Raw genomic sequence first — 21,022 nt, 5'->3', positions numbered from 1 at the left:
TATATTCATCAGTTACAATGGAATTAGGGAAATTAACATCGTGCTACACTCTCAAGAATGCACAAATGCATTATCTTTAAGAGGTACAATATGCAAAACAAGGTATGTATATTTTAATATATCTTATATTTCCCCCCAACATTTGAAAGTATGTTAATTTTGAGGATCCAAATTAATTGATAAAATTGAGGCTACATAAAAAGGGTATATACATGTATCTCTTTTCAGTCGCTATCAGCAAGAGTATAAAAGTAAAAAAAAAAAAAAAAAAGGAGTTTTCATTAATTTTTCCACTGCAAATATAAAGAGAATTCATACGTGTAACTTAAATTTAAAGTGAGTTATCCCAAAGATCACTTTCAGTGTGCGTGTTGGATACTTTAGTTACTCAGGTTTTCCTTAATCCCATGTTGTGTTTGGATTTCGATACACTTAAGGAATCTTCAACAATATGAACATAATAGTTTATTTAATTTATTTTGGAGACCAGGCTGGCCTCATACTCACAGAAATCCACCTGGCTCTGCCTCCCAAGTGCTGGGATTAAAGGCATGTGCCACCACTGCCTGGCTAGTTTATTTAATTTTTGTCTAAGAATTTAAAAACAATTGGTGTTTTGAAACCTTTCATATAACATTTGTGTCTGGAAATAAATCCTAGATGAAATCTCTCAGAGTTAGAGAAAAGCTGTTAATGTTTACTGTATTAGACCTCTTTACTCATAAAATTTTTTTCATAATACACAATTTAGCATTTAATATTCTAATAAAAGAAATAATAATAATAATAATGATTTTTAAAAATTCTTATTTTTAAAAGTTCAAATTATTTTACTTTCTAGGCATTCTTTGATTTTTTTCACTTTTTTCTCTACCTACCTGTGTGATTATTCTTTATAGACAAATAAAAGACCCACAAATCTCTCTGGTTGCACATCAAATAAGCCTCTTATTTATGGTTAAACTAGTTTGCTTATCTTTATTAATTATATTTGGTGTATCTTAGATAAACATTAACAGCAATGCCATTTATCCAAGACTTTTTTTATTTTATATGCCTATGATATTATATAGGTATGCATAACATATATGAATATATGTATATGTACATATATAAATATGAATTATACAGGCAATTATACATGTGATCTCCTCGCCTCAGTATATGTTGGGATCTTTCTAGGATGTTATAGTGGATTTAAAAATCAGCAAGTGCATAAATCCTTAATATAAAATGGTAAAATATTTGCGTTTAACTTAAACATCCTTCGGTAAATATAAAAGAATTTCTAGTTTATTCATAGAATTTAGCACATGTAAATGTTATATAAATCACTGTGCTGTGTTGTTTAGGGAAAATGTCTCTACATGTTCAGGGCAGACACACTGTTTTCCAAACATTTTCCATCTGGCTTTGGTTTGGTCCACAGAATACAGAGCCTGCAGCTGGTGGCCAACTCTGTGCAATTACATAAATACACACATATGTGTTGTGCGTATACATATATATCATGCATATGCATGAATATATACTCATTTGTTTGTATATAGTCTCCGATTTTCCTATGTCATTTTTAACCTTAATTAGTACAGTGGCAGAGTGAGGATTTTTACCTCTGGATTCAGTGATATATCATGTATTAATTTCCAACCATATTAACAACTGACCTTTAGGTAAAAAAAAAATTGAGCAATATATAGAAAGTTTGTCTGTAATATAGTTTCAAGTATATGAAAGTAACTACTTGAGAGGTGAAAAAATCTGTAACATACAAAAGACAGAAAAAAAAAATCCAATAGTCTTGGTACTAGTTCAAGTTGTCCCAGAGCACACACTTACAATTTAGAATCTCAGACCCACTCATGAATTAGACCATGTCAAAACAAGCATTTTGAAAAGATTGCCACCTTATTTTTATGCACTTTACAAAGAAGACACTTGAATGCAGAATATACTCTATTTTTTTTTTGCCTTCAGTTTATGCAACTAAATGAACATTTGGTATCAGAAATTAAGAAGCTATACTCAAAGAAAAGTTATGGCTATCATTTTCCTATCTCCACCCAGAGACTGGAAGCCAGTATTTGGGAGACACTTTTATAACCATTGTTTCTCATAAGTTAGAAAGCCAATTACCGTTAGAGGAGTTACACCCCAGTATTTCACTGACACATATTACTTAGATACAAAATGTTCAGCTCACAATGAGCTCAGAGTCAATCCTGGGGTTATTTCTGTAGCACTCTTTAGCACCTTTGAGGATCTCTAGTTCAAATAAACTAAGGAAGCAGCATGAAATGTAGGCAGTAAAGTCTCTGATATCTTATAATTTAAAAAAACTGTTTAGTTTCACATCTTCCAGATATTTTTAAACAAAGAACCATTGTTTACAATCAGATAAATCTGAGTGAAGATCTTTATGGTGCATTATTGCACTGAAAAAGAACAGTCTGTAAGATTATTCACTAAAAACAGGATTCTGAAAAACTGTGCATATGAACACTAAGAAATATGTTACATGATCTGATGATGACATAAGTCTGTCATAATCACCAGAGTGGAGCTTTGATATGATTTAGAATCATATTGTTATGATCTAACCATTAGAGGCAAGAAGCTAATAGAATCAATAGACACAAGTACTCTACTTAGAATTAACTTAGAATTCACTTAATTTTCTGGATGATTTTTGTCTAGAAATTCATATAACACGTAAAAATTACATTTCAATATTTAGGCACAGAATTGGTAAGTGACAGAATCAAAGGCCAAGGCGGGCTTGTCTAGGGAATGTCTCAGTGGATAGAAAGATGTAAGGAAACCTTCCTGGCCTCTTGCTCTCACTTGTGTCCATTCAGTATAAATAAATCATCTTTCAGCAGCCTTCCATGTCTGTACTTTATGCCCAGTAAAATAAGCTCTGCAAAATCCTTGCGATCCATATTATTCAATATTTCATTTGAGTTCCTGTACCTCTCTTATTAAAATGAAAAGGGGCTGGGTTCATTTCTTTGCATGTGATCATTTATATGATGTAGTATAATAATTTAAAAATAATCAAAATTTCTGATGCCATAGAATGGTAATCATATAATATCTATCATGTAATGCAATGTATTTCCTAATCCACAATGTACCCTTATTTCAAAGAAGAGCAGCATGTAACAAACAGCACAGAGCTTGGACAATTTCCTTTGGCCCAGGGTTCCATGGGATGGCTCTCCTGATTCTGTTTGGATGAGGGAAATTAAAATGACACAGAAGATATAAGGCTAAATTTCATTTATATATATATTGAATGGCAAGCTTCAGGATCAAAATGTAAATGAATCAAAAACTTATCTTCCTGTCTTCCTGTAAATGACAAATGTCTGACAGACACATCAAGTGGTAACAGTTCTTTAAAAACAAAGGAAAAGCAAATCCTCCTACTTTATGTCCAGTATGTGAAGGAAGGTTGGCAGGGTTGACGCATGAGAAGCACAGGTAACACATTATTTGTTATTATCCTATAGCTTAGCTGGAAACACTACCTCACATCCAAAACCCTGGAAGTCCCCATATGACAAGAGTAACTACATCACTGATTGTTTACTGACATTTTATTGAGTTTTGAATCTCATGATTTCACATGTGATTGTACAAAGCATTAAAAAAAAAAAGATAAAAAGATTGTACAAGAGGGCAGCGGGGATCCAATAGCTTGAAATGTTATTGTTGTGCATGGTCAGGACAATGTCATATGTGAGTAGAGGAGAATTCTACGAGACCAAAGTTGCAATAGCTCTATGTTTGCTTCTAATAGTGATTTTTCTTATCTGTGAGGAATAGTTCGATTAGTTATAAGTCTTGGAATTAAACTACTTTCAAGAGACATCTATTTCGAATTAAATTTAAAGCTTATCAAGAAATATAATATGGAAAATTTTCCTAAGTATGGGTCCAGTTCCAATTTCTTCTAAGAAGCCAATGGTGAACAACAGTTCTACTGTCTTTGACTACCGTTTACAGGAAGCACTAGATGTTAGAACATGAACATCAGTGTTAGAATATGCGGACAAAGGAAACATTATCTACAAAACACACACACACACACACACACACACACACACACACACACACACACACACACACACATCCATCCTGCTATCTACAGCTCTTCAAGATACAGCATCTTCTATTATTCAGGGTGGTAAAGGAAATCTTTACTCTCCACTAGGGTACGAAAACCAATATTCAATGATTTTCCTGTCTTTCATGATTCAAAATGTCAATCAAATCATCAGCCACTGGGAGAGTTGAAATTTGAGACACTGAGAACAATACTATAGGATGATATAATCTGCTTTTAGCATAAGAGGACACAATGTCCTAGCCACTGTGTTCTACCTCTGAAAACCCCACTACTCCCAAATGTCATTGATACACTAATTGTGTGAGACATCTTTTGAAGTCAGTCAATAAAGTTGTCAGGATCATTTTGTCTGTTTCAACCATGGGGGGTGAGCAATTTTTAAGCTTTATAAAATTACTTTATGTTTGTTATTTAAAGCTCTATGTTTAATGTAGCATACATTTTTGCAGTGTTGGGCCAGTAAAACAAATCTAAACTTTTCAAATGTAAATACTCTGATTTTGGGTTTAGTAAATTCTGTGCAGCCTTCTCTTTAGATCAAAGACTGTAGCATTCCAATGTAAAACTACTGGGTCTAAAGAACATTGCCTAACTCGGATCTTTAGCATCCTAGTTAACTTCCTCTTCCTTCAAGATCATCCCTTCCCCATTCTAGACTGAAGAAAGCACTGAGAGTGCACTCAGATGCCTTGTATTACCAGGAAACTTAACAGTCCAACACATGTACAACTCTGCAGAATTGTGTGAACTGAGAACAGGAACTGAAGATAGACTTGATAGTAATACTTTCAGCATGGTAGTAATTTGTTAAGTCAATAATATTCATATATATATATATATAATGAACTATTTTGTAATAAGAATATTGGATGGTTATTATTTTGTATAATGTACATACTTCTAATATAAATTCAGTGTTTACTAGAGAGACCCACAACAAAGCTTTGAAAGTCACAAAGCTACCAATAGCGTTAAGTGTGTTGGGACACAGCAGTCAGCAGATCAGAGAGGGAAGGTGAATTGAGGCAAAATGCTTATATTTTAAGGAACATTTCTGTAGTATTGAAATTTCTTTGCAACAAGATCTAACCAGAGAGAAATATCTAAAAAGCACTAAAAGCAAGTTGCATTTTCTGTGGTATTAGAATGAGAAAAACATGGGAAATTACATTTTTTTCCTTGACACATCAATAGTATTAGGTGTAAAAACTTTTTAGCATTGTAAGTGACTTTACCCCTCCCCCCCAAAACTTTTCTCTATAATTCTAATGTAGGTCTTGTGTCGTTGATAAAAATTTGCCAACCTGGTTCTGATTACTTTTGTTCATACTATAGTTTGAAAAAGACCAGCTTATTGAAAGATATTGTGTCTGTGTGCTCGCCCTTGACATCTTCACATTAATTAGTTTCCTAGTTTCCTGCTTGTCTTTACCATGCTCTACGGGGGTGGGGAGAGCGAAGGAAAGTTATTAAATGAGGAAAGTGCAGTCGACATACCTTTAAGACAGGTAAAGGACAAAAAAATGTATTTGGAATCAAGACATTTTAATAGTAGCTTAAAAATGCTAGAGGGAAACTGATGCTTTTTATTATTTATTTATTTATTTATTTTGTTTTTGAAAAAAAGACTAGGATAATTACTTAAAATGAGAATATATAAAACTATAGTAACTACCTGGCTAATTGGGAAAAAAAACCCCACCAAGTTATTAATTGTAAAATAGTTACTTCCTCTGAAAACTTATAAAAAGAATTAGATTGTGTAAACACATGTACAGGTAAAAGTTAAAAGACTGGTTTCCTTTTTAAAGCAAAGATGATATCATCAGGGTAAATGATTGCTGTGGACATGTGCCCACAATAGCTTATCCAGGTCACAAGCAACTCCTGAGACAGGGTTTCTCTCTATAGTCCCCACATACTTGGAACTCACTATGTAGGCCAGGCCGGCCTTGAACTTGCAGAGATCCTCCTGCCTCTGCCTCCCAAGTGCTGGGATTAAAGTTGTGCGCCAGCATGCCAGGCTTTTTTAATCTGGCTGCAAGTAGCTCCAGCTGCGGGTAACTGCTTGAAGCTACGGTCGGTCTGAGCTAGACCCAGGCAGGGAGCCTGGCCAGCGGGAAACCGTGGCAGCCACCAAGCCAAGCCAAGTGGTTTTTAATGAATTCTTGCCATGTGAGCACCAAATGGAGATGTAACAGTCTTATTAAATAAGAAACACAGAGCCAAGTTCAGAGTTAAAAGCCCAAGAAGTCAGAGCAGTATCTAACACTTGATACTAAAAATCCTTTCTTACCCTTCACTGCTGCTGCTGTTCTGTGTGGAGAAGAACGGGATGCTGAGATGAAGCCACACACACACACACACACACACACACACACACACACACACACACACACACACACATTCAAGAAGAATGAAGAGCTGAATTCAAAAACATCAACAATTTCCAGAATTTAAAATCCTGAATCATGATATGACACTAGTGGAATTCAGGTGTTTCTGGTACATGCACTACTCTCACCAAATGTGAGGTCAAACTGTTGACCTTGTGTACATCCTACTTCACAAATGAGTCTGTCAGATACGCTAAGCCTATAGGCTGAAGATGATGCCCCAACACTGTGGAGAAACCTCAGGTGACTGTCGAGGCAGCTGGCTGTTTCTGTTAACCCACATTTTTATTGGAACCTGTTTGCATGCACTTCCTGTTTTTATTTTTGTTAGGTAATATTATTTCCTTCTTGGGTCTCTGAGGGAGTTGAAGATTAGATAGTTAAAGTTTAGATAGTTATAGTTTTCCTTGTTAAGAATTTTAGAAAAGAAACTCACTGAAGAGTAAGTGTATAAATTTGAAAGATGTTATAAGATACTTCTGTTAGTAATATAAGTTAGGATAGAAAGTGAATCAGGTACATTTTGGACTTTCCAAAATAGGATAGATAATGGAATTATTTTCTCTGAATATGTCAAATACAAATGGACTAGACATTGTTTAGGTATTTATTGCTTGTATATATTGTATATTGTTATTGAACTTTTTGTATATAGTTTTTCTTATTAGTTATAACATTTTTCCTTTGTATTAAAATAGAAAGGGGGGGAAAGGTGCACAACTTTAATCCCAGCACTTGGGAGACAGAGGCAGGAGGATCCCTGTAAGTTGGAGGCCGGCCTGGTCTACATAGTGAGTTCCAAGTATGTGGGGACTATAGAGAGAAACCCTGTCTCAGGAACCTTTTCGGAGGGGAAGGAGAGCAGCGACAGTGAAAGGTAAGAAAAGGTTTTTAGCTCTTAGCTACTGCTCTGACATCTTGGGCCTTTAACTCTGCATTTGGCTCTATGTTTCTTACTTAATAAGACTGTTACATCTACAAGCAACTATTGACACTTTTGGATTACAAATGAAAGTTTGGATGTCTAATAATATTTTTCAGATGATTGAAGATAGACAAATTCTGATTACAAAACTAACTTTGCCCTTTTGAGATTATTTTATGAACTCCAAGAAAATTCTTACATAGAGTTCATTTATACAAAAATGCTTCCAAAACGTGATTTTCCATGCATTTGCATCCCTTCTGTGTCTTCAACTTCCTAAAATTTGATGGGGATAAATCTAAATTTTAAGTAGGAGTGCACAGTAATTGTTTCTGTGACAAGTTATGAGATACTAAAACTGAAATTCAATCTTTATATTCTGGCCTATAATATACTGGGACTTTTGTACTTAATGTTTTATATCAATTATTTTTGTTAGAGTAAAACATTAATGCCAATGTGGGTTTTTTGGCATTTGTTTTAAACCAAACACATTTGTTTAAAACCAGATTAGAGTTTCAGGTTATTTATTTTTGACTCTTTAAATTTAAATTGATGTTTATTTATAGTTAAAGTGGTTATTTGTTTGCCTATTTTATTTTGGTGGTGGGTTTTTTCTGAAATATTGCAAGTAATAAGATTTTGATAGATTACTAATGAACAACTTCAAAAATTAAATATTTTTATTAATATAGAGTGGGTAAATTCAGTTTGGAATGGATCTTTAGACAAAAGCTATTTTTTTACCTCTTCCTAAAAAACTGCAGTCAGTCACTGATGAAAGTTTTTCATGTTACTTTTAAAGTCAGGAGATACATCACACTAAGTAACATTAAACATAAAAATCTAAATTTTTAAAGATTGTTTTACTGTATCAATTTTTGAAATTATACTGGTGGTCTTAAAACACTACACATCATAAACTATGTTTTAATTTAGAGCCACCAAGGACTTTTTTTTACAGGAAATTATAAGTAATTTAATTACCTGTCTTGGTTTAATATAATTCCCTCATTGTTTTTATTTCAATATAATTGTTCTCATGCCAATTCTTTTTACTCATTAAGACTATTCTAGCATAAGACTTGGACATTTATTTCCCATGTGTTCATATTTACTATATTAAAAACAAAGAGGGTGTCCACAAAATTTAACTGAATTCCAACCAATTTTCTTCTCTGAATTTCTATTTACTTATAAATGCTATCAATTAGCAATATTAGCTATGCAACAATACATCAATATAAGAATCAATAAACCTGAGTTCCATCAGCTAGTGCCCTGACAAAGTATCACGTTACTTAAGACTGCAATGAGGAAAAAACTTTTAAGTGTAAAATATTACAAAAATATTATTTACTAGGAAGCAATAATTGGTTTGTTTCATTTACATGACTTTTTCTTTCACTTGGCTAAATAATGTGCTATGTATGTACACTGGGTCTATCTGATAGAAATTTACTTCATGGAAAATATGCAAACAAGTATATCACAAATGCCACAGGGGTCTGAAAACCTAAAGTCAACAAAAGGTTCAAGAATGAGGGAAAGTTTAATAGTATTCATAGATAAGTGGCTTTACGTGAAATGGTGGGTCGGGGGAAGAGTCAGGTTCAGGACTTAATCTAGCTGGTATAAACAGAACTAAATGGAATGTACACATTCTACTTTAATGAGGAATAGTCAAGTTCTTTACCCACTTTTTCTTTTGTTTAATTACAGTCACATAGGGAAGGGATGCGCCCTCCCTCTGAAAGTTTGAGGATCTTAATCATTTCCGAAGCACATCAGTTATGATGTTTGAGAGGTCTACAGTGACTCTTTCATCTTGATGCCAGAGCCAAGTTAACTGATCATATGCAAAGGCCTTCTACACTGGTTTATGTATTCAAGTGATCTTTCTTCAAGTTGTTCTTTGCAGGAATGGGGAGGCTACCTGTTTAAAATTCTGTATAATGAACCACAAAGTATCATAAAGGAAAGTACCAATAATAAAGCATCAAGCAAGCCGAGCTGAAGTAGTTTTCTCATTGTTCCTTGAAACCAACTTTTTTTCTGATGTTTTGAGAGTTTTCAAATAAAGCACAAGTATTTGCAGTCCACAGACAATATGCATATTTCCAAGGCTGCTTTAGACATGCCCACAGAGATTTTTTTAAATTACCAAATATCTATATGATATATATAAACATTGGATGGATTAAACAACTTTAGATGTCAATATTGCCATGGCATGGGGAAAACTAATTACTTCTAATGCTAATGCTTCTCCTCCAATTTAAAATGTCCATGGACTTAAAGAAAATATTCATATCAGTTGACTAAAATGGAACGATCCATGGATTCTTTTGAAGTGGCTTTCAGGTTAACATGTGCTCTGGCCCAACATAACTTTCTTCTGCACACAGGATTTGAAGGTTGTGTGGATAGCTGGATAGTTCCACTCTCAGCTCTTCTTACTTGATCTATCATTTGTAGATGCCTAGTGTGTAGACTTTAGTAAAGTAAGCCCAAGGATATATTATAGAAAGTATAACTTGGCAACTTCATTTGAGTTTTAAGTAGGGCTCCTTGTTCAGAAACTGCTGGTAACGGAAATACAAGATTTAGAAGTTCTTTTGAAGGAATTAGTTTTGTACTTATTTTTCCCCCATAAGCTGAAAAAACATTGGTGTAAAAACTGTCTTACATATGATGCATGAAGGTACAGAGGATGCAATGGTGTGTGTGTGTGTGTGTGTGTGTGTGTGTGTGTGTGTGTATGTGTGTGTGTGAGAGAGAGAGGGGAGAGAGAGAGAGAGAGAGAGAGAGAGAGAGAGAGAGAGAGAGAGAGAGAGAGAGCGCTAGCTCCAAAGGGAAAGTCAGGGATGGAGAAGGAGAATCAACACAAAGGATTGTGTTTGTGAATGCCATAAAGAAACCTAATACTATGTGTGCCCAACTTAAAGGTCTTGCACACTGCTCCTACAATGAACAGGCTCTATGCCATTACTATTGCATCTCTTAACCAACTGAGTAAATGTAAATTTCCAAATTTCTCCATCAAAATGGAAGTTGCAAAAAGTGGGAGGGGGAGCTGACTCTTTCAAATGTGATATTTAAACCACAGAATGAATGTGTCTTTAGACACAAGCCTGGTGACTAGAGAGCTTTTTTATCAGCAAGCACACCGTAATCTTTGTTAACCCATTTGAGTGTGAGTTACTCATCTTGCTTCAGCCCATACCATTTCCTTGGTTGACTTTTGTCTGCACACCCTGTCATATGCTGCATTTGGATATTCAAGGCAGAATGATTCTTTGTGTGGCTCACTTGGGTCACAAAGGATAAGGAAAGCTTGTGTTCTGAAAAGGGAGGAAAGGCAAAGCAAGAAAAATGAAAAGAATATTTGATAATACAGTACATACGTCAAAACAATCTCTTCTAAATCTCAATCAGTTGTTTATTGGTTGGCAAACAAGTTTCACTTTTACAACAAATATTAGTAATGAGGTCATCCAACTTGAGACCATACAAAATGGATCATAAATTAAAAAAAAATTATATGTGCTGCTAATTTACCATTTGTATTCCTACATTACTTAAAATCCTGTCAAATAAATAAATTTTCCTGTTAACAGAAGACTTTAAAAAAAATCATTTCAAAATAATTTGACCTTTCAACTCTTACTATGAGGGGGTGAATTTCCTCTAACAACTGGTCGTGCAGGCGCCCGCACGGGGGCCGGCTGCGCATTCAGCACTGTAACGCCTATGGAATACAGCTTTTCACATGCAGAAGCCCCTCTAGATCTATAGACACCTCTTAGCTTCTAGAATCATAGCTACTGCCTTGGTGATGAACTGCTTGCCGAATATGCTTTGCATTACAACAGATGTGCGCCCTGGAAACATAAAATTTGTCCTGCTCTAATTTTGCAAACTGGGGTTGCAAGGTATTCGGGTTGGATAAAGATATATAGTGAGGGAAGGAAGTCTAATTTTATTTATTTTATTTTATTTTTTGTAAAAAATAATTTGTTTGCATTACTAGAAAATGATTCTTATAAAGTGATAGCTTCATTTCTTTATTATTTTTTTTTGCCAGGTGAATTTTTAAAGGAAAAAATAAACAGGTTGGGGGGAGAGGGGACAAAAGAAAAAAAAAGGAAGAAAACAAGAAAGGAAGGAAACTTTGCTCTTTTACTGGTAGACAAACTTGCAAGACTAGCACAAAAGAAAATTTCTTCTTTGCCACTACATTAACAGGACTCAAATTCTGGAGGAACAGAAAGCAGACTATATGCGCAATGCTAGTATCTGTACATTACATAGAAATTGTTCAATTTTTTTTCTGCCATTAGTTTTATCATCAGTTAATATAGCAAATCATAAAATATGCATCTAGCATATAATTCTAGAATTCCCCTCCATCAGATTATTGATTTTTGTTGTTTTGTTTTTTTGTTTTTTGTTTTTTTGTTTTTTTTTTGCTTTCCACAGCTATTCCCGCTGTGGTGAACTCAAGTTGTGAGTGACCGTGAACCGCTATGTGACACAGTTCTGCTCCGCTTCCACGGCTGGGCACACTCCAATCTCGATGCAGCATTGTTGCTAATTTCAAACAATTGTTCTGGCCTTTTAAAAAACAAAACAAAACAAAACAAAACTGAAACAACAGGTCCTTGTGATTCTAGTAACAGAGCATCAGATGTTAAAAACGAACACAACATAATTCAACAAGGCCACAATGAGCGCCATTTTCTTCATATCTCGTTCATTAACATAATGAAGTCTCCATCTGAGGGGATAGGACGGGAAAGAACCGGGCACAGGAGGATCTCAGCCGTTAGCTTTCTCCTCTGGGCCGACCTAAAAATTCAAGTTAAAAAAAAAAATGTCAAGAGAGTCTGTTTTTTTTTTTTTTGTTTTTGTTTTTGTTTTTTTTTGAGAACAGCATCAGATGTCGGAGTACACAGGATGACCACACTGCTTAGGTCGACCCAGAATGGTCCACTTGGTGTTCGCAGTCCTGTTGGTTGCCACCTCCGTGTCATCTTCTATAGACTAGTGACCAAGTGCGCGGGTCCTTTGGAAGTCCCCTCCGGAGAGGCCCCGTCTTTGTTGGGAGGAACTATGAATCCGTCGCTGCTGCCACGGCCCAGCTGGTAGTAGGCGTGCAGCGGGTGCACGTGGTTTCTGGAGCCCAGGTTTGGCATGCTTTTGTAGTAAACATCTTCGGCGTCACCACCCTTGGCCACTGCGGCTTCGGTCTGGGTGCTGGTGGTCACGCTGTCTGCAGCGGGCACGCCGGCCAGGGCCGGCATGCTGGTGTACAGAGAGTCCCTGTGCGGTGACTGCAGGTCTTCTGTGTGCTCGTCGGTTAGCAGAGGGAAGAAGCTCTCGCTGTGGTCCTGGGGGAGCCGCCTCCTGCTGTAGTGGTGTGGCTGGTGGTTCTCCGTGGAGTACACCCTCGGGGGCAGCAAGGGAGCATCAGATTCCTCGTGAATGAGTTCCAGGCCCAGACTCTCCTCGTGGTTGAAGGACGCCGCGTCGTCCAGGACGATGGCGTCGTCTTCACTCCCACTGCCTAAGTTGTTCACCAGCTTGTTCATCATATTCCTGTTCTGTTCACTGGAGCGCTCGTGGTTGTTCAGGTATGAAGGGATATAGTTGGAAGTGAGTTCCTTTAGGATCTTTTTCTCTAGGGCGGTCTCGTTGTGGTTATAGCCACGGTCTATAATTTGCACACAGTTGCTCAGGTATTCACCGCCAGCAATGCTGTAACTGTTGCCATGGTTACCATTCAGTGGTAGAGTATCCATGACACTTGTATCCCTGGCATTGTTCAGAAGCCCCTCTGAAAAAGATTACAAGACACTATGACATTTATATCCAATGAGCCATTGAACACACACGCGCACACACACACACACAAACACAAAAGTAGGAACATTCATAGAATTTAAAATATGTATAAATTGCTAGCATCTTAAATATAAAATGGAAAGAAAAAACACTATTAAATCTATACATGTCAGCATGTATATATGTAATAAATACAAAATACTAACAGAAACGTTTTAACTAGAAAAAGGACTATTTAAAATAAAATTTAAAGAAAACTATGTTATTAATTTTAAATTTCACACAAACAGAATCTGATACATGAAGTGTATTTAGCTGAAACTGGCAAATTAAAATAAGATTTTATATAATCATTTATTGCTTTCAATTTATACACATCAAAGTCATTTAAATTGTCATCTCTAACTTTACATATTTCTGAAATAGTTATAACATAATTCATGTGTGGCACTTTGAATATGTAATTCAAAAGTAAAGGAAGCAGCTTTTGGTAATTTGATATATAATTTAAGAAGATTAAAATAATTGTTGCATATAAAAACCACAAAAGGATTATATTAAATTTGCAAGTCATGAAATAATGCCCAGTCAAATAAGTGGCACATTGAGATATATACTTTAAAAAATGTTTGGAGTTTTTTTTGTATTTTTTCCTACTGTAATCACTTTAGTTATTACTATATATTAACCCATAAGTTATTGTTTAGGGTCACTGAGAAATACTATAGAAAATGTGTAAAAACACAGGGTTTTAGCCCTAAAAGCACAATACCATTATTAAAATTACCATCTTATGATGACTGATGACTTGGGATGTATTAAAATTTAGTTTTAAAGAAGCTAAATATTATATTCTGGTAATAAACAGCTGCAGGGAAATAAATTTAACCACAAACTTCTTCAAGGTTTTTGCATTCCCTTGAATAAGCAGAAGTTCAAGAATCTTTAATAGTTTCATAAATCACTTTAAGCACATCCACAAAGGAAAAAAAAGCTACACATTTAACCAGTGCTGATAAATAAGGAAGGGTATTTCCAAAAATTTACTTGAAGAATTCTCTTAAACCTCTCAATACACTTCTAAGTTGTGAAAATATAGCACTCATTCTATATCTGTGATGCAATTACGTTTATGAAAACCCAGTTCAACAGCAGTTGAAATGACATGTCACATATAGGCCAATTTTATGTGGATTTTCTCATTCTTTACATTCAAGGAAAACAGATTTCAAAAATAACAATTCATAAAATCCATGAATGAGCAGTCACCACAGACATAGGTTGAAGCCATTTATTTTCATGTCATAAAATATCTGGTACACAAATTAACAATGTTAAGAAAAAAGAAGTCAATGCTTTTTTAAAAAGTGCTGCATATGACAGGTGATTGCTGCTGTAGAGGTTGGTATGATATGCTTAATGGTTATGATTATGTTGCTGATGCATTGAAACACATTTTTTTTAATTTCATTTTTTTGTTGTTGTTGTTGTCAATGCATTTGGTATTGGACTTCAAACAGCCATAGAAAATTAGGTGGGCATGTTGCAAATGGGACACATTTTTAATGATGGAATGAACTAATTAAAATTAAAAGTTTATGAGTTACTTTGCAAAAAAATGCTTAATTTAAAAACAATTTAACTCACACAAACACTACATGAGACTTAACAGTTATGCTGATTATGTGACAGAATAAAAGAATCAGACAACAAAAGCGTCTAGTCTCTATTACCATATATTTATAGAAGTCGATCTATAGGCTCTTTAGTTTTGAAATTGTGAGATGAACTGTTTTTAATAACTACATCATCTATATGTGATGCAATAAAAGTGAACTGAAAAAAAATTACATTTGATATGCAATGTTTAGCTTTACTCCCATACTTGTCTCTCTGTAGGGCTCTAAACGACAGCATGAAGAAAAGGAAAGAAAAAACAGCGAGTAAGCTTACAGCGACAATAGGAGAAACGTGAGTCCAAAGCAAATTGATGATATGCAGAAAAAAGAGTTACGGGAAACCATTTCCACTGCCCCCACATTCACGAGTCTGTGTTACATGGTTTATCATAATTCAAACACTGAAATGTTAGAAAAGAGTCCTCCACCTTAATACACACCGATACAAGGATGCTTTAATAAGTGTTTCTATAGCTCGCAAATTTCATACACATTGATAAGACACTTAAAATTATCACATGAACCAATGAATAAAAAGAGGGTGAGCTATGACTATTTCTTTTCCTTTCTTTCTTTCTTTCCTTCTTTTGCTCTCTGTTTTTGTTTGTTTGTTTTGTTCCGTTTTCGAGAGACAGGGGTTCTCTGTGTAGCCCTGGCTGTCCTGGAACTCACTCTGTAGATTAGACTGGCCTCCAACTCAGAGATCCATTTGCCTTTGCTTCACAAGTGCTGGGATTAAAGGGGTGCGCCACCACCACCTGACTAAGCTATGATTATTTCTTTCTACCACCGCATTTCAATATGATAGGTATGTGATATTAGAAAGCACCTGCTATAAGGAACATCATATGCTTTTAGAAATTATTTAGTGAAATTAAAAATAAGACACAGAAAGAAAACCTGAGTTGAAGTTTTTCTAACTTCCTAACTGCATCCTTTTGTCACTTGTGTTTCTTCCCCTTTTCTGTGCAAGGGCTACTTTACTCCATCGTGCCTGGGCAGATGTTCACATTAAGAAGATGTTGAACTATAGGGGAAATATGAAATCCACTTAGTGTTTTGCCTCCCAATACGTGGAAGAAAAACTTGCACCCTCAGTAGGAAGTTCCCTTTGGATTGTAGCATCCTTCCTACTTAACAAAATAGTTTGTGAGTAGATGAGTTAAAAAACAATCCTAAGAAATTTAATTCTAAGGGAAACCTATCTGTAATCGGAGCAGAAGAATAATTATTCTTGCTGTTTTGTTTACAGGAAAGTTAAAGCATCCAAAAATAAAATCAAGGCATCTACTGGGCCATATCACTTCAGAAGACTCCAGCTTGTATTTCAAGCAGGCTTCTTTTTTGACAGTGGTATTTTTGTTAGTGTATACTAATTGCACAAAATTATGAGTTGATATTTCCATATATTCATAGTTTGGTCATATTTACTGGCTGAAGGAAGAGGTTTTTTTTATTTTAAGATTGATTTACTTCTTACAAAAGAGATGTGTCACATTTTAAGAGGCAGAGGAAATCCCATCTAAAACTCGGAATTAGCTTTAGAAGCAGAGTTCAAAATAAACAGCTAAGCTGTTTATCAACATATCCAAATGCTTCCAAACTCACTGTAGCTCATTAAGTGAGGCAACTAAAATCAAAAGAGCCTGGACCTGATCTGATGCTGCACTGCTAAGTCAAAAGAGCAAGAATCAGTAAGGTGGTCCTAGGCTCTTCCTGGTTCTGTTGCAATCTCTTGTTCTCGTCTGCCACAGGCTTTGGAAGCCATAAGGGAATATTAATTTATATTCTATACAACTTCTCATTCCAACCAAATATAATGCACTTTTCACTGCATCCTGTCCTGTGAGTTTATGTCTTTCTTTAAAGTCTTGGATTTGAATTCAATTACTTTGAAAAGTACATTTATTTTAGTAAAATCATGACTTTCTCTTCATACAATGTTGTTTTGACAGGTTTTTCAATGAGACTTATCTTTGTAAAAAATTGAATTTCTCATACTGACAAGAAGATAATGGTCCAGAAATACTATACATGATTTTTTAAAATATTTCCATACATAGTCTCTAAATTCACTATAACAAATAGATATTCTTCATTTTTATTTCTAACTCTATATACTTCAGTAACACTCTAAATGCATTTTTACAAACTTTAAGTGAAGGCATTGTAAGCAAGAATAAATACTTTCAAATCTGAATGTTCCAGTGCCTGAAAAGCATTGGCACAACGGAGTCAGAGGATCCACAGAACAAAATCAAGTGGCAATTCAATGTGAACCACTCCAGTACATACCGAGCCTATATTTCATGTAAGAGTTCACCTTGCCAGTAAGAATATAAGTGCATTCATCTGAAAGCATAAGATTAGTAGCAACATGACAATCACCAAGATTTATTTTTGGCTAGTTTTTCAAAACTTACTTCAAGCACTACTACAGTTCTTTAATGTCTTTAAAAAAGGACCTATAACATAAATAGCTACATAATTTCCACTTTGACTCTGACAACAAAATTATCTTAGTTTCTTTTTTTTAAGAATAGCTAGTAGAATTTATTAAATTTACTGAAATAAAAGACAAATTCATCTGGATGAGGTCTTTGCATATTTATTAATAATTTTACATAACAATGTCTACTTATGGATTACATAAGAATAACACTGTGTGCATATGGTATTATTTTAAACTCCACATTGTAAATATTTTGCTTCTATATTTTTATATGCATTTTGTCTAGGTTACCCCAGGATAGCTTTAGGCTTTAGTGTTAGGATATCTTATAGAGGTTTACCACCAGAACTCTGTTATTTAATCATTTTTATATATGTTCCATATTTTTAAATCTCCTTGATTTTTGGATGAAGATGGAAAGGTAAATATTAGATTAGGAAAAACAATTCAATTAATACTTGCTAGTTTTTCCTTCTATAAGCAATTATAAATTATATATAAAAAGTAAAACAAATATAATATAAATTTAGTATTTAAAACAATTACCAACATCTTGTGTAAGAGGAGTAATATTGAGTACATTTAATTAGAAAATATTGTGCAAATAGTCACACAACATCATTTAAAATGTGCTGATATCACAGCATGTTTTAAATTATTTATAGTGACATATTTACTTCTCACTTGGACATAGGAAAATAAAAAGAGGACAGAGTAAAATGTTTTTGTTTTTTTCTACCAGACTGTTCTGTCAAACCACATATGGCATATTTTTCTGGGCACAGTTCATAGAGCACTACAATGGGATAGGGACTCTGACAAACAGTAGACAGTATAGAGAGGGTGACCATCAAGGGGGCCCAGGAACTGTCTCACATTGATTAGGGAAATGGGAAAGGATATGGGCTGCTTTTGATATTTATAGGATTATCAAATGAAAACAGAGTACTGGGCTCTTCTCTACTCCTGAAAACTAACCTAAGCAGCATAGCCAGGGTGATATACACACATGAAAAATAAACTGAGCATTGCTATGATAACTATACGGGATCCTGTGGGGTGAAGGCCAATGTTCCAGGAATCATTCAACCTTACAGGCACCAGAAAATGAGCTCATGCTCTCTGCCCCTCCTTTTCATTCTCAAAGACCTAGATTCTTAGACATGTAGTCTTTAAGAAACTTGATGGGACTGGTGGGTTGCCCAATTATTTATTTGCAAGCATCTTAAAGTCACCATTTAATGGATAACTTCAATACTTTGAAAATTATTTTCAGACAATTCTTTGCATCTGGGAAGGAGCCACTGGGGCAAACCCAGAAGACGTGAGACGCTGCCGGCACACACAGAGAGAACCCCCCTTTGTAGAATGGGTCAGAAGTTTACACAATTATACCTCTAACCCTTCACCTCAGATTCAATGAAAAGCAAGCAAACAAACAAAAAACCTCCCCAATGTTCTGAGTGTAACAAAAATCAATTGCTAATCTATCACATTCAGTTTAAGGAAACCCAAGAAGTCCCTACCTTGGTGAATTTTCTGGGAAACATCATTTTAAGTACGTGAATCACTAGGTGGGACTTTTATTTTATGCAACTTTTACTTGAATAATTTTTGTGGTCTGTTTACATGTACAGAAATAGGATACTTAAAAATGCTTTGTGCCCCAAGCAAACTCTGATGCTTGTAAAATATTTTTTTTAAAAAAGCTTATATTATAAGATTTTAAAAGACAGATATGTTTATTATTTTTGAGAGATTATTTTTACACAATTTTCAAGCAAGACAATGCAGAGAGAAACCATCTTCACAGGAAGCATGGTGTAAAAAGAAATTTTGTGGCTGACCTGGACCAACTCCTGTGAGAGCTGAGGGAGAAGGGAGGTGGCTCCTGTCATGCTGCCGGCTGCTCACTCCTCTATGGCTTAGGTCAATGTACTTTCCCTGGAGTTAATCTAATGCTTTCATCAATACTAATGCTTTGTGCCCAGAGTGAACTTCATGATACAGCAAAGAAAGATCTATTTCCTCAATCTTATAACATCAAGACTACTGAATCAAGTCTCCCTTTATCTTACTTACCTTAGACAAATATTATCATGTCTCACAATAAGTACACAGGTGTTTAATACAGAAATAAATGAATAACAGGGAAGTACTGACAAACCACAATACATTTCATCACAGCACAGGAAAACAAACACATACTGATGAATCAGGCATTTGCTTATCAGGAGGCATCTACTGCTCACTAAGGAAACCTAAGGAAAATGGAAAATAAAAGCACCAAGAGGGACAGAATGACAAAGGAGTCTGTGTGTCTGCTTCCAAAACAAAGAAAAGGCAGGAGAAAAGAAAATAGAATGTGCCCGTAAAAGCTACATAAAGCGGGACTCTCACTTGAAAAACTTAAGATAAACTCCAGCACACCTTGTGCGTTGTACATGCTGATAGAAGGGTTGTTACAGACCGCCGGTTCCCCAAGCAATGTATTATAGGGATTGTTAGTACCATGCGGACGAAGCAGAGCATTGCTTATAAGATGATTAGCCATGGCTCCTGGAGCAGCCCCATAGAAAGACAGAGAAAAAAAAAAGGTCAATCAGGCAAATGTGCTTGATAAAAAGAAAGGACACATTTAGAATGACAACAGTTGACATAGTCCTGATTACAGGCAGGCAGCTAAATAGACTAAAAAAAAAAAATATGCCACTGGCACACACATTTCAACAATGCACATATCTGAGTAAACGGGAAAGAATTTACAGTGTTGATTAAGCCACATTTAGGATGCTCTCTTTCCCAAGGTGTATGCAAGAATATAACCCCATGCTTGTAAAAACTGAAATAAAAATTAAAAAAAGGTAAATCAATCAAATCTTGCCATCCATACAAACAAAACACAAAGCTAAAGCCAAAAAAAGAAAAGGTTAAAATGTGGAACGAAAGTTAAAATTAAACAAAGACATTCCCTCATTCACAGAAATCACTAGGTTTTTCTTTTTGCATGAAAGTTAAAAAAAGAACACAATGCAATAAGCATGACTGAACACTCATTTGGAGAGCAGTTGTTGACACAACAGAAAAATCTGGTATTGCTTAAAATTCTATAACGAATATTTAAATAGAAAGAAAATAAAGTGCGATTACTCATTAGTACACCATAGTAAGCATACTAATCTGGTGATCTAACAAATATAATGAAAATCATATGGTTATTAATTTTAAATAAAGTATCAACTTCATGGTATTAAGGAATACATATACTCACACATATATATTTTCCATTTTCCAACTAGTTGTTCAAATGTTGGCATATTAAAGTAACAAGGTTTTATATGTGTGTAAACAGATATTCTTGTGGCTGGTATGTAACACTACTATGACAATATGCTGCCTACAAAACCAATGACCCCAAATGGAAAAGATAAGAAGAATAATTATATTAAACATACCTAGAGCATGTATGAAAATGATGTTAGATTATAATTTATGTGAGATGAAGGGGGTAATGTGCTTGAGGAAACACAAACACAAATCATATCAGGAGGTAAGTTGAGATCATCAGTATATATGAGAATGAACATA

At 34.9% G+C, this 21,022-nt stretch overlaps 1 protein-coding gene across 29 annotated transcripts in view; it reads right to left on the bottom strand.

Annotated features, from left to right (window-relative positions):
* Positions 1–21,022, bottom strand: part of Adgrl3 (adhesion G protein-coupled receptor L3) — a 744,444-nt gene that overhangs the window by 19,229 nt on the left and 704,193 nt on the right. For 11 of the 29 annotated variants that reach the window (XM_028894208.2, XM_028894402.2, XM_028894059.2 and 8 more), the window contains 3 exons: positions 19,865–19,993; positions 15,189–15,206; positions 10,878–13,295 (listed from right to left, as the gene is read on the bottom strand). The exons of 2 other annotated variants lie outside the window; for them this stretch is intronic. In XM_028894208.2, the coding sequence (XP_028750041.1) occupies positions 12,496–13,295; positions 15,189–15,206; positions 19,865–19,993 (947 nt within the window). In that variant the 3' untranslated portion in view covers positions 10,878–12,495. Of the gene's footprint in view, positions 1–10,877; positions 13,296–15,154; positions 15,207–19,864; positions 19,994–21,022 lie in introns of those variants that run through there. 16 more of the 29 variants (XM_028895107.2, XM_028895175.2, XM_037209311.1 and 13 more) reach the window with 5 other exon arrangements.

This window comes from Peromyscus leucopus, chromosome 10 (genome assembly GCF_004664715.2).
Source record: "Peromyscus leucopus breed LL Stock chromosome 10, UCI_PerLeu_2.1, whole genome shotgun sequence".
NCBI lineage: Eukaryota > Metazoa > Chordata > Mammalia > Rodentia > Cricetidae > Peromyscus > Peromyscus leucopus.
The sequence above is the reverse complement of the archived record's forward strand: the minus strand, read 5'-3'. Positions and strand labels throughout refer to the sequence as shown.